This window comes from Atta cephalotes, assembly GCF_000143395.1.
Source record: "Atta cephalotes unplaced genomic scaffold scaffold00003, whole genome shotgun sequence".
NCBI classification, from domain to species: domain Eukaryota; kingdom Metazoa; phylum Arthropoda; class Insecta; order Hymenoptera; family Formicidae; genus Atta; species Atta cephalotes.
The window spans coordinates 456,925-482,520 of record NW_012130067.1 but is presented as its reverse complement, the minus strand read 5'-3'; the positions used below and the strand labels follow the sequence as shown (position 1 = coordinate 482,520).

Below are 25,596 nucleotides of genomic sequence, written 5' to 3'. Positions count from 1 at the left end.
ATATATATATATATATACATATTACTGAAATTAAAATAATTTAATAGAAAGTTACTAGTTAGTAAGTGCACGATGTAAATTAGGCTTTATGTCTTTGGATGCATCCGGGTGAATTTCTGAACACAATCTGTTTTGTTTTCAGCTCGTTTCCGAACGCATGCTGATTCGTGTTGCTCGCGCCATTAACTTATTTTTATGTACCTACTTTTGTGGAACTATCAAAGCGAATGGGTAATAAGAGCGAATAAAAATTGGAATAGCCGCGGACAAAGTGTCAGATCTGTGAGAACTTGTTTGTGCTTGAATCAGTTTATATTTTTGCGATGGCTTATGTAAATATAGCCGAATGGAAAGCCGATCAAGTGTGCGAGTGGTTGAAAGGTACGACGAAAATGTTTAATCAGCCTGACAGTACACTCAGACATGAAAAAATTGGGTCATAAAAATATGTCTGAATCCTATTCAGTTTTGCGTATGAAGCTCCATTCTCTCCATTCTGTTTGTACATACGCCTTCTTTTATTTTTATTAACCGTGTCAATTTTTATTTTTTATTTTTACTCATAAAAAATTAATTATTATTATTTATATAATTTATATTTATATAATTTATATTTATATAATAATTACTATTTTAATAGTTTACTCTTTAACTGATAATTATTTAATGTATAATATTAATCTGTAGTAAATGTTTGATAAACTTATTATCACTATTTTTACACCTTATAATCTTTTTTATATATCATTTTATATACACTTCCAGTTATTAGAAATATAACTGCATACAATCAAAAGTAGCATACTTTATTAATATAATAAGACGATAATTAGTTAATAAACAAACCGCTAGTAATAAGACAACAGATTGCTTAGACCTTGTAGGAATTTCTATAACAAGTCATTAATAAACTTTTAATAAGCTGTTAGTAATAGAACAAAAGTCAGAAGCATGAATGAATGAGAAATTATGAATGAATAGTGCGTCATAATGCAACAATAAGTCAATAATAACTGCGTGGAGATGATCAAATCCCATTTCTTATGATTTAGAACTTAAATTATATTGTGAGTAGATTTGTCAATATAGAGAAAATGTCAATATAGAAAAAATACTTACGCAGATATTTAAAAACTATTTACATTCACCTAAATATGAGAAATGCCACTTGATGATCAAATTTAGGTGTTAAATCAGTACATATACGAATTTTTGAAATGAATTCGGATTGCGAACTTTCAACACAATATATCTGAAATATTAATAATCTCTTCAAATTTAATTACATGTATCTTAAATCCTGTAAAGAACTTATTGCGATAAATATTACCTCGGCTGAGAGACAAACCTGAATCTCTAACATTCCATGTAAGTGTCTTAAGTCTTTAGATCACCAAAGCATTAGCAATAACAGATTGGCTGTTGCAAAAAATATTGCTGAATCCTTGGTGATCTAAAAGCTTAGGATGTTAGAAATCCGGGTTCGTCTTATCCGACCGAAATAATATTTTTCGCAATAAGTATTATCTTTTAAAATCCTACAAGAATTTGTGCTTAAATCTAGTCGTAAAACAAAGTAAGATGCTGTTTGAACCTGATGTTTCAATTTGCATGAATATTAAATGTCATAAATAATTATTATTGTAAGTTATGCAGGAATGTTATCATGATTTCATTATTTTATGTTATAGGTTTGGATAATACTATACATCCCTACATTCATAGTTTTCTAAATCATGATGTCAACGGACAACAATTATTGAATATACAATCGCAAGATTTAGAACGTTTGGGTGTAATAAAGCTCGGTCATCAGGAGATTATTCTTAATGCAGTAGAATATCTTAGAAATTTTCATTATGAACTGGATAAAGAAAATCTGCAGATGCTGGCATTGCGACTATCAAGCCAAGCGCACAGCTTACACAAGGAGTTGTGTCGGCAAAAAAATTCAGAGTCAGTTAGCACTCAAACATTGTCAGATGTAGCATCCATTATGATGGTGGTCAAACCTTTAGTGAGATGGATGGATTATCCTCCATTTAATGGACACATAGAATACCATGCTAAGAAAGTTGAATTGATGAAAATATCAATAGAGATGGCTACATGTGCACAAAGAGATAGATTTGCTGAAAAGCCAGTCCAAGAAATTCGAACAACTTGTAGTCAACTAGCAACGTTAGCAGATTATATTATTCAAGATATTGTTGATCCTATGATATTACAGCCTGCAAGTTTAGATTTAGCAACATTAAAAAAAAAATCCAGCGATGATTTGGTATGTTTTTTTATAATCTAACAATTTTTTAATTATCATTATGTTCAATTCTCATAATATTATACGAAAAATATTAATTATATATCATGTTGATTTAATTTTATCAGGATTGTCTGTGATTTTCAATTGTATTTCATGCCTAACGCGTTATTTGTAACGTCGTTACCATTATTTTTTCTGTTTGTAACAATACCGTAATTACATTTTACAATAACGATAATGAATTTAACCGTTATTTTAATTCCTTACTATCTTATCTTTCCTTACTATTATACTATACTATTCAATAGATTGCATTATTTCGCATAGAAATATTTTATTTAAATAGAAATTTGAATATTGCAAAATTTTTAAGTTTTAAGCTTTACATTTTAGGCTGCATTTCGATAGTCACTGCTAGTAATGATAATCTGTAATATATGTTTGATGTGAACTATACATTTTTAATATTGAAATGCATTCTTAATAGTGACATAATTGTTAAAAAATAATATTTAATAAATATTTTTAATATACTATTAAATATACTATTAATATACTATTAATATACTATTTTTAATATATTTATATATTTATATGTAATTTACATATTTATATATTAATTTATATATTTATTTAATTTATATATTTATATATTTATATATTTATATATATTAATTTACATATTTATATATTAATTTATATATTAAATATTATATATTTATATAATTTTTAATAACATTTGCATTTGTGAATCATAATCTAAATTTCTAAAAATAAGTAACTATATCTTTATACTCTTAGAGACGATATATTGTCTAATAATTTAAAAAACACCATTTTTTTAAATCGATCATGATTGCTGCTTCCTGATAATATTTTCTTTATATACTATGTAATCAGAATTTTTTTTAATTATATAATTTTTATAAATGCATATATTGTACCATATACAAGTGTAAAAATGTTGTTTAATTATTGGAATATTATCTCTTTTAGGGTTTTTATATTTTACCATCTTTTCATGGAGTACATCAGATAACTGAAATTAAACTTGGATCTGCCGCACATCAATCTGGTAAAATGATGGAAGGTGATCAGATAGTTCAAGTAATGTCTTATATTTATGTACTTCTTATATATTATAAATTTTGACAAATATAATTCTAAAATGTATCTAAATCTCTATACTAGGTGAATTATCAAACGGTAGTTGGTTGGGAGAGAAAAAATTTGCTTGAATTATTTCGTGAAAGTCCAGCAGAAATGCTTTTAACTATAAAACGTAGGCCAAGACATGCTAAAGTTTATGGCAAAATTTACATAAAACCATATAAACTTCCATGTAACAGAAATACTTCTTATGCAACACAAGGACGTAGTCTTCCATCGCCTAGACCAGAATTATTAACAATACCTGATTTTGCAATGCCATCACCTAGGTAAGTTACCTTTCTATATGTATCTTTATTATTTGTGGTCCTGCTAATATTCTTTCTTATCTGATAACATGTGCGTATATACAAAGTATTCAAAGGAAAAGGTGAGCAATTTCTCAAGAATATACAGATGAAAATAACTTTATAAGTTCTTATATAAAACTTTTTTTCTTTAATGCATTATTATACTGAAATATTCATTTTTTAAATTAAGATTTAAAAAGCATTTTTTTTAATAACTTTTATACTGTTTTCTAAGTACTAATAATTTGTAATGATTAGGGCGCGGAAGTTTGGACACAATCAGATATCGGATATCCGGCGTCACATTTTTTTCAATATTTGGTAGAGCAATTATCCGACCGGATATTTTCCCAGATATCCTGTCGGATGGCTTTAAAAAACAACAGCAAAGAAAAAGTAGAGATATTAATTTTTTTTATCTTTCCAATGTGAAAAGAAAAAGAGGAAAGAGAGATGAATTGTGCAAGAAATTCAACTGAAAAGAATAAATTTCTGCATTAATGATGATCAATATCAAATTTCAACCGGATATATTGCCGATACTACTGATATTCGACTATCTGGTCGGATAGTAAAAAAGTGCCAGATACCGAATGTTTTCTGGATATCTGGTGCATTCCTAATAGTTTTGCACATAAATTAAGATTATCTTTTTAGTGCATTTTAGTACAAAACTGTCCATTAAAAATTATTATGTATACAAACCTTACTGATTTTATTTCTATACAAATTCAAAAATCACGTTTATCGAACTATAGCTCTCATAATATGATCATCTGTCTATTTTATTATAACACATTGACATGAAATATGAAATATTTCATAAATTATTCATTTTTTGATAACTATCTTAATACTTTTATGCACAGAACGAGAAGATGAATCAATTGATGTAAAGAAGAAAAACTATTGTGCCAAAATTGAAAAGTAAACGTAGATTGTAACTGATTATATTTAAACTCTCATTCTGATTTTCTCTCAGAAATTGTTGCTTAAAATAAAAATATACACTAACTTTTTTTTACTTAATTTTTTAAAAAACTTTCTTGCTATAATATTTTAAGTCACAAATGTTAAGACATCTATCATGTAAGTGTATCGCGCGCGCAAACTCACACACACACACACACACACACATACACACACACACACACACACACACACACACACACACACACACACAAAATGAGTGACAGAAAAAAAAGTCTCGATATTTCGTATCACAATGTATCATGAACAGAAATACTGATATATCAAAATATCGGTTTGATAACATATGATTTTGCTGATATCGATATGGATCCAATATTTCTATTTTTAGGCAATACACGCATCAATATATTTGTTAATCGCGTATCGATGCATAAAAAAATTGATCTTTTTGCAAAAATAACGGAATTGAAAATTCCGAAATTGAAAATTATTTTGATGTTATTTCATCGATCCTTTGAATAACTATTCTGATCAGAATTTAAAAAAATTATGTTATTTTTATTATTACAACTAGTATATTATATATAGATATCACATATAGTACCATTGAAAAAAAAATATATATATATATATTATAAATATATATATATATATTATATTGTATATACATTTACACATTTTATTTTTATTTTATTTACTTACATGATCTTAATCTTATACGTTTTTGTAATAATGAATACCTATGATAAATAATAAAAGTTTCAATTCAATCTTAATCCATACTAAACTAATACGCACTTATACATAATTAAGGAACCATTTTCGTTTTCACGCTCACATTTTGTAAGCATAAATTCATCTTTGTTGTCTATCAAATATTAAATAACAAATGATACTTACAAGTACTGTAAGCATAAAACAGAAATTTACAGCACCTCGTATCAAAAGTTTGATATTCTTGTTCAAATATCGAAAATTAAAATATCCATTAATATCGAAAGAAAATATCGGGGAAATAAGTTCAAAAATATCGATATTTAAATTCTTAATGCGTCGTCTACAATACATGGAGATAAGAAATTGATCAATCACAGTCGAATATCAAAAAAATAATCGACTATGATTGTGATCAATTTCTTACTCTTGCTTCTTACTCCGTGCATTGTAGACGACATAATATACACCCTATCCTTTAATATATTACATTTTCTATTTTAAAAAATTTTTTAAAATTAATTACAAAATTTTTATTTTCATATGTAACAAAAATGTCTTTTGTTATGTAGACATATGCCAAAGAAATCCGGCGCAGAGCCAACGAGCATTTTAGATGCAGTTAAAATGTTGGATACCATGACTACAGATAGTAGTGATTCTGATAGCGAAGCAGAAACGCCACTTTACGCTAAACGAAGAAACTTAGTTCAAAGGCGAGCCACAATAACCGGTGCCAGTCCTACATCCAAACATGGGATTAATCTCGAACGGTTTTGGAAGGAGTTGAAATTAGAGCACAATGCGGCTGTTCAATTGCGTGATAAAGCAGCATCTTGCGCCCATGGTTTGGATAATGTACCAATGGTAAATATACGGCCTCAAACGTGTTTAGGATTAGAATCGGCGAAAAAGAAGAACAATACTAATGAGCAAACGAATAAAAAAGTGCAATTTGAGGAAAAATTGACTGATGTTAAAAGCACGCATCCAGTTAATATGAAAGAAAAGATTACTCCTATGCAAAACTGTGATGTTGGTGCAAATATTGTAAATAAAGATATTAATATAGAACATTTGCAAGCATTCAGAGATAATGTTATTGATAGCAATAATTTAAATGATACGACTGTGCCTTTAGGTGAATGTAATAATTCTATTAGTGATACATGTAGTATTAATGAAAATAAGCAGAATAATAAAGAAATCAGCATGCGACACATTGAAAAGCGTGATAAATTAGATAAAGACTATACTACCTCTGCATATGATTTATCACACATTGAAAAATTAGACTTATTTGACCATTGTTTAATCAATAAACCAAATAATAATTTAACAAAAACTAACATTAGTACTATTGTTGAAAACGTTGATGATAATAAAAAGTTGGAGGATGCAAGCAACAAATATAAAGAGCCATCTGCTATAAAATACGATGGTAATGTCGCTCGAAAAATTAGTGATATCGAGAAACAGATCGCGTATGAGAACACAGAAGAACAGGCAAGTGCCTTTGGAGTGCCTAAAAGAACAGATCTATATAAAGATAATGAATACATTTCAATAAATGATGTAAATCTTGAAAATAGCACAGAGGAGAAAAATCAAAATGATATACTGGACGTAAACAATAAGAAATATGATGTCAAAGAATTAAATACTGAATGCGAAATTGTTGTAAACCCCAAAACTATTTATGTTAAACGTTCGGCATGCGAGTATCACGAGAATGCTGATTGTGGTACCTCAGAAATATCTAACAGTAAAAGTGAATGTAGTAGTAATAATAATAATAATAACAGTAATAATAGTAGTAATAATAATAATAGTAACAGTAATAATAGCAGTAATAGTAGTAGTAGTAATAATGGTAATATTGGTGGTGGTAATAGTGATAATAGTAGTAATAATAGTAGTAGTAATAGTAGTAGCAGCAGCAGCAATAATGGTAATAGTAGTGCTAGCACTAGTAGTAGCACTAGTATTATTAGCAACAATAATAGCATCGAAAGAAACCAAACGTTGCCAAAATGTGATAAAATTTTAGAAACGGTTGATTGTACTTACACAGAATTGCTTGAAAAAAAATTTTCCTCAGTGCTATTAAAAGAGAATAATATCGGTACAAGTTTAGTATCACTAAATAATAACACTAAGTCTATTGAAGATGATTTAGTGAATGTTACTCATAATGTTTCGAAGATTAACATAAAGCAACAAACTAAAGAAACGAAGTCTGCAGACTTGCCTCCGGCACAGGTCACGATACAATCTTGCCGCTTTATAGAGTTACCAAAGATTCAGTCTGTTCGAAAACTTGAGAATAAATCTCACATAACACCCCCAGAACCGCCACCTCGTAAATATTATACGAATCAAGCAATAACTGATTTGAAATTAAACAATGTTCCACAAACTTTAGAGGATTTGCAAAAACCTCAAGTTCCAGAGAGACTCGGCATTAAACGAGAATTTAAAAAAGTAGATTTAAGTTTATGTGTTAATCATATTAGGAGCAATTCGGATTGTCAAGATAAAAAGGATTCCTCAGATGTGTTTAATTACACAGAAAATTCGATGGACTTTATTGGCGAATCACGAACTGTAAGTTTAAGCGATCAAAAATTTGATCGTTTAAACTTATCTGATATTTCATTGTATAATGAAAATAACGACAAACAATCAAGAGAAGAAAAATGTCCTTTTGAAAAATATGAAACATTTGTTGAAAAATTCGTTTGCTCGGATCAATCCATAACAGATTGTTATAGGTTTGATCACTCTCACAATGCCGATTGTCCTGATGGTATAACATACTCAAAACAAACATCAGATTTAAAACCAAGATTATTAGAAAAGGATAAAAGTATTGAGAAAAGTGTTGTTAATAAAGCTATGATGGTAGCTAAAAGTATCGGCTTGCATAGTAGTTTAAATAAGTCTAATAATAGTCCAAGAAGCAGTAGAAAACGGAATATGTTATTAGCAAGTAAGTACTATTGATTACTAATTTTTTTCTTATTTAAGATATTTGTTCTGATAACAGTATTAAAAAATTAGGTTTCTATAATTTATATTCAAAAATATATATTATATATTCTTAAATTGAATCTTATAATACAAAGAAAATATATTATTCTTGTTAGAGAGGAGGAATGTATCCGTAAGAGAGGTTGGTACTAATGATTTAGAAGGATGGTTGACATATCGTAGTAGAGGAGCAGGTGGCGCGTGGGCAAAAGCCTGGTTTGTATTAAAGTGTTCATCGTTGTACAGGTAAAATTGTATAAAACATATGATAAATAAATCATACACATACAACTGATTAAATATACAAATTTATATTTTTGCAATTAGATTTAAACTACAGGACAGTATAAAAGCTGACTGCTTGATTATATTAACGGGTTTTACCGTATCCCCGGCTACCGAAGTAAAATCAAGAAAGTATTCCTTCAAAGTATATCACACAGGAACAGTGTTTTATTTTGCTGCTGATACCGAAGACAATTTAATTATGTGGTTGGACGCAGTTAATAAAGGCACTTTAGGAGCGGACACTCAAGAGCAAAGCATTGAGCTTTTTAGCGAAACCGATGAGAGTGATAACGAAAGTCATAAGAATAAATTGAAATGTACACCTCAATCTGACAAAGCAAATCCAGAGAAATTGTTTGGTTCTCTGAAAAAGTCTGCACGAAAAGATACCGGATCGTTTAAGGATCATGAAACTAGTGGTGCAAGCTTGGATCGAAAATATTTGAAATTTCTTAGTGCCAGAAATCAGAATATGCCTGTTCCAACGGCCCAATTTAGAAGTTATAGACGAGTACTTCCTACATCGACATCAAACAAGTAAATATATCAAGAATATTCTAAATTGACATACTTACCATATATAAACTTTTGTTGCACAAACATTTTTAACATATTTTTCTAAATCTTAATGTATCCTATGAGACAAAATGTTTTAAGTTCTAACGAATTAAATCAAATAAAAATGCAAATATGTCGACATTAGATGAACATGCGTGTATCATCAAATTTATTGTCGAAAGATCCTTTGTTTCGGGTCCTCAGTATAACTATTAAACAAAAATATGTGTCAAGTTAACTATAACATTACATTAATAAAAATTAATAAACTGCTATCAAATAGAAGTAAATAGTAATTGTGCGTCATAAAATTAATTGTCCAAAAATAAAGTGATAAGTTATTAGCAGGAAATGAAAGTAATAGTGTTACCTTTTTTTTATAACTATAATTCAGATAGCCAAATGAGTTTGCTGACATGTTGTCGAAAATTTTTGTAACAACTAATTTCGTCAAACTCATGACAAAGTAAGACAAAGCATTATGCCTGTTGTATTGAACTTAATGGAATTCTAATTCTAACGATGACAACTTGAAGGCAATTTATCATCATCTCTATGCTATTCAACAACAAATTTGATCGAAATTATCTTTTTTTATAATTAATAGGATCCTTTTAATGAATTGAATATCTAAAATTAATATAATGAAAGAAAACTTTTGCTACTTTTCAACAAAAAAAAATCGCGTTCTTAATATAATCCAAAACTAAAACAATAAAGAGATGTGCAGAAAATGTTTTCGAATATTTCACAGGAAAGAGGATTGTAATTCAAATTCTCCCGATTTACAAATGACGATTGCTGGTAGTACATTCTATGGCTTGACCACTTCTCAAAATGCTACAGATATGTCGAACACAGACATGAATGATTATCGGCATGCTATAGACAGGTAATTTTTATCTTATACATTTTCTATATCGCAAAAATATTATAATTTAATATCTAACAACATTAACATATGTAATCTGTTGTAGAAAATCAGACAATCTGCAAGGTTTTATCATGCAAGAAGAATTCGTGGCATCACAACAAGATGAACAACGACGTACTATGATAAACAAATCGATGTCTACGCGTGCGACGCCTTTGCTCAATGATCACGTTCATGTACAGCATAGAAACTTGAATGACAGAACGACAATCAACGAGGAAATTAGGCAATTAAATGATACATCTTTGAATGATATTAGCAATATTTATGGCAAGACCAGCGATGAAATACCAAACAACAATATCCTGTATGTTCACTCGAAGAATAAGAATACACATGTACACGCGCCTTGCCAATTCATCAAGGATAATTTTGCTACTACTCGATTTGAAAGCGAAGCGAATTACGTACATGATAAATCTCACGGCAGATGCATGACAACTGGAATGAAAAAGGTATGGGATTCATCAAATTATGCACAGAAGAGAAGAGTGCAGGAACTTGTGAATACTCAAAAAGAGAGACATGATGATTTGTTTTATTGGGAAAACATGATAAATCCAAACAAGCAGAATTCTCCAAATCAGAGTGCAGATTATGAGCGTAACAAGCATAGACAATCTCCCAATTATGAAAGCAACAAAATGCACGATTTTTCGCCGAGAAATATTGGTATGATAAATTGATTTCATATACAAAAACTTAAAAATGACAATAATCTTAATATCTTGACGAAATTAATATCTGAATAGTCTTATTAATTTAATGTTATGAAATTTTCTTTAATTAAATCTGTTTTTATTTTGTATAGGATATTCTGGATCTAGTAATGACCTCGCAAGTCATACATTATCTGAGACACAGCAATGCATAAAGAAAGATGCGTCGATTAATCGGAAGGGAAGTTTTAATTTTACTAATCGTTATGATAATAATTCTTCCGACAAACACTGGCTGGACTCACTGAAATATAACGACAAGAAAAGCTCAAATTGTGATAAAAATCGTTTGAAGAATGTTGCACAGTATCAACCACCACCAATACCGACATCACCTTTCGAGCAGGAAGAAATGCGTGCCACATTTGAGATGCACTTAGATAAGAACGATCATGTACAAAAAGCGAGTCGCCTGAAAGTTTTATTCGGTACGAAACAGCAAAAACCCTGTACCTTGGAGCTTCCTAAAAATGCCCAGAAAACCATATCAGGTAACTTCTATTAAATAGCTATTATAACTTATTGAATATATGTAATGTGTTTTGATAACAAATAATTTTGAATTCTAGACTCTAGTTCACCGCGATTGTATAAAGCGCTATTTCGAGATAAGCATTGCTCTAATCAATCGCAGCATCCATTATCTACTTGTTCCGGTAGTCCAAACTCTGACGATGAGATCAATCAGTCTCACAATTCTTTCAACAACAATCCTTCCCAGATGTTTATTCAAACCTTGTGTTCGGTCAATTCGATCAGTGATCCGGATGCAATAACATCTTCTATTAAATCAAAAGTACGTATAATTAAATCTACTTTTTTTATTTAATGCACATCTTATATGATTAATTGAAAATGAGAACAGCGCAAAAGAAATGAGAAACAATATGAAATATAGAAAATATATTGAAAAAGAATATGAAAAAAATTAGTTGAAATTAACGTAAGAAATTATATTATTTTTTTTATCTTTTTAAAAAAATAATTCTTTAATATTTTAAGTTTATATTAACAATAGTGAAAAATATTCATCAAATAATTTAATTTTGTTTCAGTACGATAGTGGATATTCATCCAATTATAAAGGCTTTCTAAATTCTAGAAAGAACTTGATACCTGCAGTATTACCATACATACCGCCACCAACATCTCCACCACCTGATTATCCTGATTTAGAATATCCACCAGTATTTGAACCTGGAACTTACTCTCTTTCGGATACATCATTGCTACGCAGTCGTAGCAAAAGTAGTCAAAACACAGGCCAATAACAAAAGCCAAATTTATCTTTTTAAGCAACCAAAGAAAACAATTTCCTTTATGTTGACAGATTATTAATATAGAGATAGAATTTAATGCAATAGAAAGTTAGTATTCTAAAATAATCTTGTTCATCTCATAATTTCCACAATATATTAAACATATTTATATAATTATATCGAAATTGTGGAGAATTTATTTTTTTTCTAAGCTATATATTAAAGGTAAAATATATTTTACAAATCAAATCGAATATGACGGAAGACTGAACTAAATGTTATCTAACACCTATTTGAGATTTGTCTGTTTCAAAAATATTTTACCTATTTCGGGAAAATTATATAAAAATATTAGTATTATCCTTGTTAAATACATTTAGTAATTCATTGAGATTCTTAAAGCAATTAAAAGTCTATTATGTATAAACTAATATATTTTTTTAATCGCTTATATGATTAATAAAGATAATAATTTTGTTTAAGTATACTTGTATGCATGCATACATAACGTATGCGAAAATGTATTGCATGTGCGTATGCATTATAATAGCAATATTTCAATATTGCGTTAGTAATAATATTGTTATTAATAAGCTATATTTATAAGATCATATGGAGTATGTCATAATCTTGTTTATTACTATGGAAAGTTACTTTTAACATTTTCATAAATAATCTTTTATGAAATAAAAAATCTTTTATGAAATAAAAAACTCAATTTATACATCTGTGTATAATGCAAATATGTACAAGTAATATTATTTACTATAATAAAAATAGTGTGTGTGTGTGTGTGTGTGTGTGTGTGTGTGTGTGTATTCAGAGTGGATCAAAAGTTTGAATACAAATCGAATATTTCGAAAACAAATTTTTTAAAAAAATGTTTCAAAAGTTCTAAAAAAATGAACTGATCTTACCAATTTGATCCTTGGGTAATTAAAGTCAGGTTTTTTTAAAGACAAAATCACGATTTTTTTAAAGACTTTTGTTTTTTATTGCATATTATAATTTATTTCATGAGCTTTTCAAAACATTATAATAAAAAATTTTGAAGTACTTTTCAGTTATAAGACTTGAAAGTTACATTCCATCAGCGTTATCTAAGATATCCAAAAGTTAAAAACTTTTAAATGTTTGAGTTTACAATCTTGACATCATATATCAAAATCAAGACCATTGGAAGTTGTTCTTCTCATTTTAATTTTTACTTAGAATGAAAATAAGAAAAACAATCTCCAAAGATTCTGATCAAGACATGTGATGTCAAGATCATGATTCTGAATAACAAATTTTTTTCATTCAATATATGTGGAAAAAGCCTGGATATAATCATCGCCCGGAATGTATCAAATAATAGTATTTAAGACCTTTTCTAAGAGAAAAAATAATTACAGGCGATTTTTGAATCAATGCAGTATAATAATTTGTTAAAAAGAGCAGAACTTTATGTTGCAAAAGGAAGCGAGCAATTTAAACATTTGCTTATGTAATTAAGTTAAAAATCAATGAAATTTCACATAAGTTATATAGTCTTTTTTTATTAATAATATTTATGATACATATTATGCGTTTATGTATAAAATTAAGAAAACATCAACAAAAGTCACACTCTTGATAGTGCATTGAATTTATCTTGAAGACTCCTCTACAATGATTACGAAAACAAATTGGGACTATGATTGGAACAATTGAAAATTCGCGCGTTTAGGTATATATAAAATATTCGCTAACATTAAATACTTATAATTTAAAAACTATTATAGCCTCGACATTTTAGTATTAAAGTATTAAGATTTTAGTCTCAAAATGATCTCAAGAATCTATTCTTAAACGTTGTACGGATACCCTATATAACGCAAACTGTATAATGTAATATATAGTTGCAGTATAAGGAAATAAAAGCTCTATAAATTCATAACTATATCTAAATTGATAATTATAACTTACTAATATAATTCATTTGATACATTATACTACATTAGATATATTAAAGATATATATATATATACAAATATAATGCATACATAATCATTCTAATTAAATGTTCCAGTTTGTAACAGATTTCTCGTAAATTCAATCAGTACGTTTTGAAATATTAAATAATTAACTTATATGTTATTGTTAGTCAATAATACTGAATTTAAAGGTCAGAGAATTAAGATAATACATTATGACTAGATTTCAGATCAATTAAAAATTGAAAATTAACAACATAATTCATAATAACATGTAAAACATAGAAAGTGTTTTGTATCAATCAACTATTTATGCTTGATTTAAATTTTATAAGATGTTAAAAAATTGTTTAAAAAATTATTTAATTACTAATATTTTTAAATAAAAATTCTTTTCAATTCTTGAATTTCCAAAAAATATATTTGTTTAAAATATAAAATTTTTTATAATGGCTTAATTCAAGGCACTATTCAAGAAACACAGAAAAATGAACAGTTAATAAATAATAAAATATATCAAAATAATTCGTTGATGTAATATAAAAAAAATTAATAAAAAAATTGATGTATTATAAAAGAATTAAGGAAGCAATTCACAAAAATTCATTTGTTTCAGATAAAAAGATATTTTATCTGAGATGATTGACGATCATCATTAAGTAATAGAATGCAAGTATAATCATATGTTGAATACAAAATATGATTTTACAATTTTCTGATAAAACTAAACATTTCCATGTATCAAATTAGATATGATGGAATCCATTTTTATTACTTGTATTTTTGATGTTAATATTTTCATTGAGTTCAAGTTGTATGAAGACCAATAACTTATCAGTTCTGGAAATTCATTATTATTGATGTACTTGACTTCAATGGAAGTAAAATGTTTTCGCGAATTTAAATTTGGTTGACAGTCAAATTTATGACACAATTGTATTACATCACATTGACTAGCATTAATAGCTTGAATATCAGTATAATTCACAAAAACTATAAGAACTCTTTCTACAAGTGTTTGTTCTGTTATAGTTTTCTCTGTATGTTCTAATGGTAAATCCATCCACTGCCAGAATTTAATGGCAAATCCAGAAGTATAAAGTTTATTCAAAGTCACAAAAAACACTGGTTTCGATGCAAATGTATTTGAACTCACATGATCCCACAGAATTATTGGTTCGTTTGTTAATCTCTGCAAAGTTAGATTTATACTGGTACGGCAAAATTGTCCTGGGCATACTCCTTCGTTTTCTATAGTCAAATGATGATAAGGAGTAGGTTTCCAACTATATTCATTTTCATATGGTTTTATAATTTTAAATAATCGTGGCATTACCATAGATTCTGTAAATTTTTTATGTACTTGTGTTTTTAAATTATGGAATAATTCTTTTAAAGACATAAATCTTGTAACATCTGCAACAAATAAATACTTCTTAATAATATAAATAAAAACTGAAACATAAAGAAATATTTAAATAACATACATTTTGCAGTGTCATCATAACAATGATAGGATATGTTGCCATTAAGAACAAGATTATATATATCAATGGGAACGCAATTATTAAGTGAATAACGTTCCAGTAATTGACCGGTCTTGCCAGATAAAAGAACAAGAGATGATATGTTTGCATTATCTACCGCTATACTTAATAAATCTTCAATATTATCCGCATCAATGTCTGGTATAATAACTGGTAATTTAGGGACTGTGCGAGCTGTAGCACTCCAATGAATTGTTCCAGCGATCGGTTCTATGCTAATGAGTAGGCCTCGTTCACCAGCAACAATGCAGTCTGGTTTTCCAGATTGATCAATATCAATACTAGTACAATCTATAATAGTAGGCAATCGTTTTAATGGAACCAGCCATAATGGTAATCCATTATTTCCTTGCATAGATATAACTCCTCCTCCTTCTGGAGGTATCTGTCGCTGACGAGTCACTCCATCACTTGTATCATTTCTTTTATATTGTTCACCATGAAGAAGAAATATTAGATTGTATGGAGATCCAAGTATTACAGTAATAGGCCCATATATTTCTATATTTAATAAAAAGATTTTAAAAATTAATATATTAAAATTGCATAGATGAGCAAGTAAGTGTATGAGTGTATGTCAATAAATAAATTTTAATTTTTATCACCTTGATGTTATAGATAAAATTAAGATTCCTTATTGACTTTTAACTTGTCCTATACCATTTATAAAAATAGTTTTATATTTAATTAAATAACTATTAATATCTAATGCAAATAGAAATAAAAATATAATACAATATGTAACTCACAATAATAAACTCACCTACATCTTGCAATGTTTTATCCCACGATATAGAAGAATGTGGTTCAATAATTGGTGAACAAATCATCAAATTATCACAAGGTAATACATATAAAAAAATAATTATCGTAATAATGCATAATAATATGGACATAAATAAACAGAAGCGCCTCATTGGCGATATATCTTTTCTTTTCCAAACATCATATTGCTCACTTCCTTCAATTACCATTATTGGTATATCATCTCGATAATATTTTATTATGTTTTGTCTGTTTCTCGTATTATTTTCTAGAGTTTGCGTTTCATCCAGTGGATGAAATGTGCCATTTTCATGATTTGAATGTAATTCCTAAATAAAAAAAGAATAAGATATTAAATACAAATTTGAATACAATATTTTTAAATATTGATAGTATCATCTATTTAAATAATAATTAAAAAGAATTCGCAATCTTGAAAATATAATCAAAACTAAATTAAATCAGGGCCAATAAGAATCAGTGCAATTGTTAGAAATATATTAGAGACGCATAGGTTAGAAAATTTATCACAGTCATGCAACACTATGATATATGTTGCAATTTTCATGTTTATGCTTTAGGTATTTATCTGTTTTAAAAATAAATTCTATTATAAAAACAAAAATCATATAAGAAAATAATTAGTTTTGAAAACAGAAAATTTGTGTAAAGCAGAAAATATTTGTTCTAACCTCACTTATATGTTCTCGCTGTGACAAATTTCCTAACCTGAATAATCGTCAACTTTAACGATTAATATCTCGATTCACAGACAAAGCGACACTTTTTTTCTACCAGATTCTCTTGTTTCGTGCAAAAACGCGTCAACTAAGCCTAATTTTATTGAGCTACTTGAGAAGACTAGACTGTATAACTACCAAACTACTACAAAATTCTTTATGGAAGGTGTTTACATAAAGAGATGCAACTAATGATTGACATGCGTATTTCTATAATACATATTACATATACTAATTAAAATCATATAGAATATATTCTTTTACCGCTGTCGTAGTGTTGTCAGCTTTGTAAGGAATATCATTAGGTTGAGTTAAACGTTCTTCCTCATCTTCGGTATCAGTATTGCTTAAACTTTGTGGAAGAGGAGTGTAACCTTTGCCACTATGATCGATCGACATGTTAAATAAATATCACGTTCCTGTAGTATAATTATTTCTCTTTTTCTACAACTAAATGATAATTACTGCTAAGGATCAGCACTCAGCAGGTATGACGGTATGACGAGAATCTCAATTCCACGGAGTTTTACTAGACTGTGCACTCTGAGTGCATTCAATACGAACACCAGGCATCCCATTGCACAATGGCAACTGAATATAGAAAGAACCAATAAGAAATTTACCCCAAAGTTAGAACAGAATTTAAATACGAATTTAAGTATGAATGATAAAATGGGTTAATTTAATTTTCGTAACAAATAATAAAATGAAGAGATTTACTATTTGCTGATACCTGAAAGGTAATAAGGAGGTCTATTGGCCTCCTTCTGGATCAATCGATTTTAATCACGCACTACGGTCTTAACTTGACTGAAAGGACTGATTTAAAACAATGTGAATCGAATACTCAAACTGAATGATTTAAATTTATAAATGACTGAATTTTATAAGAATGAATCTCGCAATATTGCGATCTATATATATAGGAGTCTTTTCGAGAATGATTTTCTGATAGAATATATCGAGTTAATAAGGATATCAACATTACTTATATCGGCCGAGCGTAAAGGCTAAGTAATAATGTAGCAAGCACTACTAAAGAACCAACATAAAATTACAGTTCTCTAAAATTTGCGTTAAAATTAAAGTGGAATGTGACAAAATAAAAATTAAATTATAATATATTATAATTAATTTAGAACTATAAACACCTTTTATATTGTTGTTGTATTTACTTTATTATTTTTTCTTCCTAATAAAAAATTTATGAATATCCTAAAAAACAAAACGTTGCACAGAGCACATAAAAATATAATTACAACATTGAACATATATTCCTTCTCTATTAATTATATCTCGATTATTTATATTAATTATTCTCGATTATTTATATTAATTATTCTCGATTATTTATATCAATTAAATTTTTCAGTTTCAAAGCTTTATCAAAACTGAAAATAAACTTGTATAAATATATGTCGTTTATAAATTTTATTTGAGGACGCAACCTCCAGATAAGCGATTAATTATTAGATATTTATATCATCTGCAATGTGTTACAATAGATCCATTACAATTTTGTATGCAAAATTATAATTTCTCACTGTTACGCCATTTACTTTTTTTTCTACTACAAGCTTGCATCATTTTTCGCATTAGCAAGATATACGGTGCTTCAACTATTAAGGATAGTATATAAGAACAAATATAAATAATTATAAAATATCCTATACACAAAGTTAGCTGAAAATAAAAAGTTGTGACAATAACAAATTATATTTTTCAGACTTTTAAATATTCGTTTACTTACTGCGGATATCAATTCAAAATGAACAGATTTTTCACTTTGTAGGCGAAGTAAGTGTACGATGAGAGGATTTAAAAGATAAGCGCCATATGATAATCTGCTAAAAGGAGCCCAACCTTTGAATGATAAGAATTGATAAACGATGCCTATAATAGTCAAATATTGGATGATTAATTTAATATACTTTTATAAATTACAAAATTATAATATTATATATTATTAAAAAATGAGATTGTGTGGTATTTTATATTTTATATCTATTATGCCACTATAATTTATCATGACTAGAATTGAAAAATAACTAATTAAAAATATAGAAGTTAAATAATAAATTTGAATGAGTTAATAATTTGTAATTTAATTCAGTTATTTTCAAATGAGTTTATTGTTAAATATAATTAGTTATTTTAAATATATTAACTTTTTAACTTATTAACTTTTTTTTAAGTTAAAATTTATATTCGCTCTTTTCTTCTATAAAATTGTAAATATTCAATTTAATCAGACCGTCAGTCTAAAATCCAAAAAATAAAAATTTATTTGCAAGCCTGTTATTTCTTCGATATTATAACTAAAATTGACATTTCGTAATGTGTTTGAAAATAAAAACTTTAAGCGTAAATTAAAAATTAAATTAAATTGAATATGATGGTCATGAATTTATTATACAATAATTTATTTGTGAATAGATTTGATAAAGATTATTTAATTATAATATTATTAAATAATATTACTAACCACCATGCTGAGTAAGACACGCTATCATAATCCATGCTATACCTATAGCCCAAAAGACTCTATAGAATGACATGTAAATAGCACTAGTTAGAATAGATACTTTCGGCCGATCATAAAGGCTAAGTAACGTAATAATGTTACAAGCACTACCAAAGAACCAATATAAAATTACAGTTCTCTAAAATTTGCGTTAAATTAAATTAGAACGTGACAAAATAAAAATTAAATTATAATATATTATAATTAATTTAGAACTATAGGCTACGTAAATATATACTGAGAAAAAACACATCCTAAATTTCATATTTAAATAAATATTTTGTGAATAGTACCAACTAAATATTTATTTAATATGAAAATATATTTATTTGGTACAAAAAATATTAATTTGATTTAATCATTTCTTTTTATTAAGTAAATATTTATTTATTATAAGTAAATATTTAGTTGGCAGTATTCAAATAAATATTTATTTAATTAAATTTAAACTATTTTTTCTCAGTGTAATATTTTCTTTACGCATAATTACATTATTACTTATAAATAATTAATTAGTATTTATTAATATTGTTATTTTAGAAATAGTTTAACTTTTTAATATATTAAATTTATATAAATGATATAAAAAATATAAATGAAACTACCTTTTTCAAAATCAATTTTCCGTTTAGTTGTACTAACATATAACCTGTAATTATTCCAACAATATATGGACTTATTCTTAACCATGGTGGAAAATATAACTCATCTAAAAGTCTATACTGTTCGTCCAATCTATAATAACAAGAAGAATGCTCTTTTAATTAATCCTTTATAAACAATTTCAACGAAACTTACGTCGGAATAAATTCATAAATGTATGAAGAATAACCAGTGAGAACAATCGAGCTTATTAAAAGTGCACTCAAAATAAACGCAGCCATGTAAAAGTATCTGAAATGTATAATTGATATTTAATTCGAAGATATATGCATTGTTATGTGACTAAAAGAACTTACGTCGTCGACAAACTTAATAGTGCTATTCCGATCATGAAGAATTGCATATCAGCAGATAGATACCAAGACCAACTCATGCACTTTAAGAGAAAAAAGAATTTAAAGATTTTAGATATGTGCTTTCGGGCTTAATTTTGTGTTAAATCAAATGTATTTATACCATTGTTTTAAAACTAAATAGATTATTTATGTAGAGAAAATTCCTCCACCAATACTTCGAGCAGGTTTCATGCGGCACTTCTTTTATGAAAAATTGCGATGTCTTGTCAAACCAAGTCGAGCTTAATTGCGATATTGCTAATACTGTCATATAAGCCGGAGTCAGTCTAAAAATAATATTTTAAATATGCATAAAAAGACATTGTTAACTTTTCATTAAATACGGCTTTAATTATATATTATCACTGATTTTAAAAAGTTGTCTTTGTCACATTTTTCATTCTATTATAGTAGTATTTTATCGCATTTATTACTGTTTTTTTTTATTGTCAACATAATAAAAAACATACCGTATAAATCTTCTTATTACAAGAACGAAGAATTCATTTATCTTTGCTCTGTAAGTAAATAGTTTTCGATCTTTATCCATTTTATCTTTTATATAAAAATAGGCCAGTAAAAATCCGCTTAAAAAAAAGAAAGTATCGACTGCTATGGGTGCATTGATTAAAATTATATCAGTCATGAATTTCCAACTCCATATTTTATTATCTGCATATCGAAACCAATCTTCGTTATATAATGAACAGGAATTGAACAACATATTGATTTTCTATATATTACTTTCAAATTACTTACCAGTATATTCTATCATGTAAGCTACTGTATGGCTTATTATTAACCAACATGAACTTAGAAATTTTAAGCCATGAATAATAGGCAGCGTATCGGCATGCAATTTCGTGTTAAATATTATTTTTGTATTTGTGAAAATAGAAAAGCATAATAATATTTTTCCAATTCTACTTTTCTTTAAAGACGAAGCCGATTCGATTTCTATTTCCTGAATTAAAGTTTTCCCATCTAAATCACAATTCAATATTTTTAATAGAAAATTAATATATAGAGTAATATAATAGAAATTACAATGTTCTAGTAAATTATCAAAAATCTTGACTCTGAGAATGTTCGTACAAATAATAATAAATGAGTGAATAACTGAACTTAGTAATCAGATAAGAATCGGAGATTCTTCTTTAATCGTACATTGCAATTACCACAAATTTTTCTAAAAAACGAGATTATAATTAAAAAATTTGAAATATTACTTACTATTGTTAATTCTATGCTTCTTATTTGAATATTTTTGATTTACGAATATATCATATATTGTTCCGATTGTTACCATAAAAATAGAAAGCAGTAAAATAACGCTGTAAATATATAAAATTAATAAATATAAGTACACAAAATATCTCTCTAATGTTTCTACAGATTTAACTACTTTTGAATAAATATTTATTTTTAATGTATGATGCGTATATGTGTGCGTGTATATGGGGAGGATATGTATTATTTTATATATATTATCAATTGTGTACTTTAAAATTACCAAATGAAAGGTATAGCACCACTAGTGAGCCATTCATTATTTATTAGATTTTTAACCTGGATCAGCTTAAAATCCACAGAATAAAGGTCACTAATTAGAAAAATTCTATCACGAAATATCCTTTCTAGAATAAAACTTATGTCATTTGTAGAACATGATGCTGGTAAACAGAGACCAAGTGTCATTACATCCTGAAATAAAAAAGAATCTTACAAATTAAAATTAATAAGCGTTTTACACAAATATATAATATTTAACATAAATTATTTTATATTAAACTTGATATATAATTTCAGTCATCTATTAAATTATTACATTAAGATATATAAACTTACTTCATTAGGTACGTTAATATGGTACTGAAGAGTACTATTGTGTTTAAAATGGGCAGCGAAATAATTTACTTTAAAAGGAGGAATCTCCTTTTGTGGATCACGATATAGCGTGTTATTTAATAAATCCCGCTTTGAAATTTGTAGAGAAGCAGTATTCATCGTATCGAAGCACTGAATATGACTGCCCAGCCAATAATTATTTCCATAAAGAAAACCTGACTGAAATTCACCGCTAGAATCCAACACTTAAAAATAAAGATAGACAAACATTATTTACAAAAATTAGAAAAAATATTAAATAATATTTCTTATTAATTATTAGTTAATCATTCAATATTTCTAATAATTAAACTGATTTAAAAAAAAAACAGTATTTTAGATTTCATTTCCTATTACTTATAAAAGATATTTCTTATAAAATAAACATCATCATCTAAAATATAACATCAGTTTAAAAAATAATGTCGATTTAATTTCAGTAAAGATTAATTTATAACATCAGATTGAAACGATTGGACGATTAGAAATTAAAAAATTTAAAACGTAAGACTAATTATTTTTTTAACTTTTTGGACTTTAAAATTCAAGTACTTTATTTTAAACATAATTATGATTGTAATTAAGAATTTTTCATACCTCTTAAACTCCAGAGTATTCGTTGATCGACAGCGTCTCGAAAATTTAGTAATTCCTTTTCACATAATGTCGAATTCAGAAAACCCGAAGCTGCTGAAGCAACAGCATAAGCTGGCAAATAGTAATTATAACTATTGTTGTTGTCATTATTCGATTTATGGATTTGTGCGGAGACACAGAATAAAATGGTGAAGTTTACGCAAGCATATAAAATAAACGTAAGTTGCGACATAATGAGATTTTAGTACATAATAGTCACTTTTATTTTTTTATTACAAATGATGAACTTCGTGCTGTAAGTATTATAAAATCAATTTTGAGATACAGAAGAACAAAGCTGTTTTATTTATATAACAATTTTGTAAATTTTCATTCCCTGATATGAGAAAAGGGTCCCGGTAAAAATTAATGAAAATGTATTAATGGAATAATAAAAAAACGAGAATCGAAATTTGTTCAAACTGATCGTTAACATTAATAAAAGAATTCACTTATGCGAACAGTTGCGCAAATCGTTAACACTGATAGATGAATTTCACTCGTACGAAAACAGTTGCACAAAATTTAAAGTTTTAGAAAAGAACGTTCATCTCAGATTTTGCACGAGAATTCCGCACAAATGATCAGTGAGATTTAACGAAGGATAGATGAGATATATAAGACGCATTCGAAGAGCGCGCTATTACGTAAGCCGTAAGTGATTGTAGTTGTAAGAGAATGATCAATCACAGCCAAATATTTTCGTATTCGATTTGATTAGTCAATTCCAATCCAGAATGATGGAAAAAGTAGATTTTAAATCGATATTATAATGATGATAGTTAACTGCTTACAATAATGTCAAAGTAAAATAATTTTGGCTTTCTTTTGATACTTTGTGTGTCTTGGAAATGTTGGATGTCGATTGAGCATGACTATTAATAGTTGGTATTCTTTGGTGCATTTTGCATGTATGAAAATTAATAAAAACAGTACATTTTTAGATTCGTTTACGAAAGAAATATATTTTAACTATACATGAGTCATCTTTTTGATAATATGTATTGACCGGATCTGTCACAATTATTCATCTATTAACATTCAGGATTATTTGGATCATCGAAATAGCAGTTACATACAATTGCAGACATCAAGCAATACAAAAATATAAATATTGTTAAAACTTTCTTTAAAATGTTTGTAACAATATTAAAGAAAATTTTTTTTTAATATTTCCCAATATTTTGTGCTGTATATATGAGTAGATCCATTTTTACATCTCACTTTTATCGATAAATGCGCGCATGTATTTCTAAGATTATTATAGTGTATATGTATAATTCTATGTAAATAGAGTTATGTAGCGATGGTAAAATGTGTAACGTAAACTTTATGTTGAATGTATACATTTATCAATAAAAGAGGAAAAATTTATATGTCGCGCAATATAATAAATATAATAAATATAATAAACTTGAAAAATGATCACTATGTCTTGTTTGCAAATATCAATACGTCGAACGTAATTTCTCAATTGATATTTATATTTTGTTGATCTTTCTCCTACATAATATGATTAATTTTGTTAAATTTATTATTGTTTTTATTGTATTGACTTTTTATACACTGCATCAAAGCAATACGTGAAAAAGATGTGTGTTATTTTCAAATTCATAGAAAATATGAAAAAAATTCAATTGAGCTCATAAGCATTTCTTTTATTAATTTTAAATTTGTATTCATACAAGCATTATTTTAAGATATTTTTTTCGGGTCATCTTTTTGACAAAGTAAAAAGATTTCTAAAATATACGAAATAATCTTTTTTAAATTTTCTTTTCGGTAAAGCAAAAAAAATATCTATAAAGATATATATTTATTAGTTTTATCGAAAAAAAAAATTTTAAAAAGAAACTTTCTTTGACATCCTTTTATAAATGTTTTTTTTTGTAAAGCAAAAGGTCAATTAAACGATTTGTTATTATTTACACACTTCTGCTTGAAAAATGACGCTCTTTCACTAGTTATTGATTACTATGAATACCAAATATTGCCGAAGTTTCGGTTCAAAAGAGAAAGTTCGTACGGAATGTGGAAGTTCCGGGTTTGAATTACAGTCAAGGCAATATTTTTTGCAAAAATTATTCGCAAGTTTAAGATTTTTATTAATCAGAATATTATTTAGTAAAATTTTACATTAAAGAACTTCTTTCCAATGACTTCGATAGTGATAGTCATGAAAGTAAAGCAATCTATATAAAAATTAATAAAATAGTTATTTTACTTGTCTGTCCTCACTTTCAGGAAAAAGATATTTCATTAATATTTTATATAATTATATATAATTATATAAAATTATATAAGAAATTGACATATTTTATGTATAATTATATAAAATATTAGGTGTGAGAAAAAGTTCGTGGCGTTTTTCCCTTTAGATGGC

At 27.1% G+C, this 25,596-nt stretch overlaps 3 protein-coding genes across 3 annotated transcripts; 1 reads left to right on the top strand and 2 right to left on the bottom strand.

Annotated features, from left to right (window-relative positions):
• The first annotated feature begins 323 nt into the window (after positions 1-323).
• Positions 324-12,173, top strand: LOC105625698. The gene is made up of 12 exons (XM_012207022.1): positions 324-381; positions 1,692-2,281; positions 3,260-3,370; positions 3,455-3,702; positions 5,943-8,362; positions 8,520-8,649; positions 8,731-9,228; positions 10,004-10,141; positions 10,227-10,855; positions 10,995-11,393; positions 11,472-11,698; positions 11,958-12,173. Exons 1-12 carry the CDS (start codon positions 324-326, stop codon positions 12,171-12,173), a joined length of 5,664 nt encoding a protein of 1,887 aa, XP_012062412.1.
• Positions 12,174-14,840: 2,667 nt separating this feature from the next.
• Positions 14,841-17,567, bottom strand: LOC105624392. Its single transcript, XM_012205762.1, has 4 exons — positions 17,433-17,567; positions 16,427-16,757; positions 15,604-16,164; positions 14,841-15,532 (listed from the first exon to the last, which is right to left on the bottom strand). The coding sequence occupies exons 1-4, from the start codon at positions 17,565-17,567 to the stop codon at positions 14,841-14,843; spliced, it is 1,719 nt and encodes a 572-aa protein (XP_012061152.1).
• Positions 17,568-18,698: 1,131 nt separating this feature from the next.
• LOC105624382 (nose resistant to fluoxetine protein 6-like) lies at positions 18,699-23,406 on the bottom strand. The gene is made up of 13 exons (XM_012205749.1): positions 23,175-23,406; positions 22,539-22,783; positions 22,204-22,394; positions 21,924-22,024; positions 21,450-21,674; positions 21,161-21,362; positions 20,812-20,977; positions 20,652-20,731; positions 20,491-20,586; positions 20,298-20,427; positions 19,654-19,831; positions 18,919-19,061; positions 18,699-18,851 (listed from the first exon to the last, which is right to left on the bottom strand). The coding sequence occupies exons 1-13, from the start codon at positions 23,404-23,406 to the stop codon at positions 18,699-18,701; spliced, it is 2,142 nt and encodes a 713-aa protein (XP_012061139.1).
• Positions 23,407-25,596: the final 2,190 nt, after the last annotated feature.

Excerpts from the sequence above, each read along its gene's own strand:
- LOC105625698 (XM_012207022.1), top strand. The coding sequence starts at position 324 with ATGGCTTATGTAAATATAGCCGAATGGAAAGCCGATCAAGTGTGCGAG. Across the intron at positions 8,363-8,519 it reads ACGGAATATGTTATTAGCAA|AGAGGAGGAATGTATCCGTA; the intron begins GTAAGTACTATT and ends TATTCTTGTTAG. Across the intron at positions 8,650-8,730 it reads AAGTGTTCATCGTTGTACAG|ATTTAAACTACAGGACAGTA; the intron begins GTAAAATTGTAT and ends TTTTGCAATTAG.
- LOC105624392 (XM_012205762.1), bottom strand. The coding sequence starts at position 17,567 with ATGTCGATCGATCATAGTGGCAAAGGTTACACTCCTCTTCCACAAAGT. Across the intron at positions 16,758-17,432 it reads CTGACAACACTACGACAGCG|GAATTACATTCAAATCATGA; the intron begins GTAAAAGAATAT and ends TTTTTTATTTAG. Across the intron at positions 15,533-15,603 it reads TTATGATGACACTGCAAAAT|ATGTTACAAGATTTATGTCT; the intron begins GTATGTTATTTA and ends TATTTGTTGCAG.
- LOC105624382 (XM_012205749.1), bottom strand. The coding sequence starts at position 23,406 with ATGTCGCAACTTACGTTTATTTTATATGCTTGCGTAAACTTCACCATT. Across the intron at positions 21,675-21,923 it reads GAAGCATAGAATTAACAATA|ATGGGAAAACTTTAATTCAG; the intron begins GTAAGTAATATT and ends ATTGTGATTTAG. Across the intron at positions 18,852-18,918 it reads ATTTTGAATTGATATCCGCA|CTAACTTTGTGTATAGGATA; the intron begins GTAAGTAAACGA and ends TTTTATTTTCAG.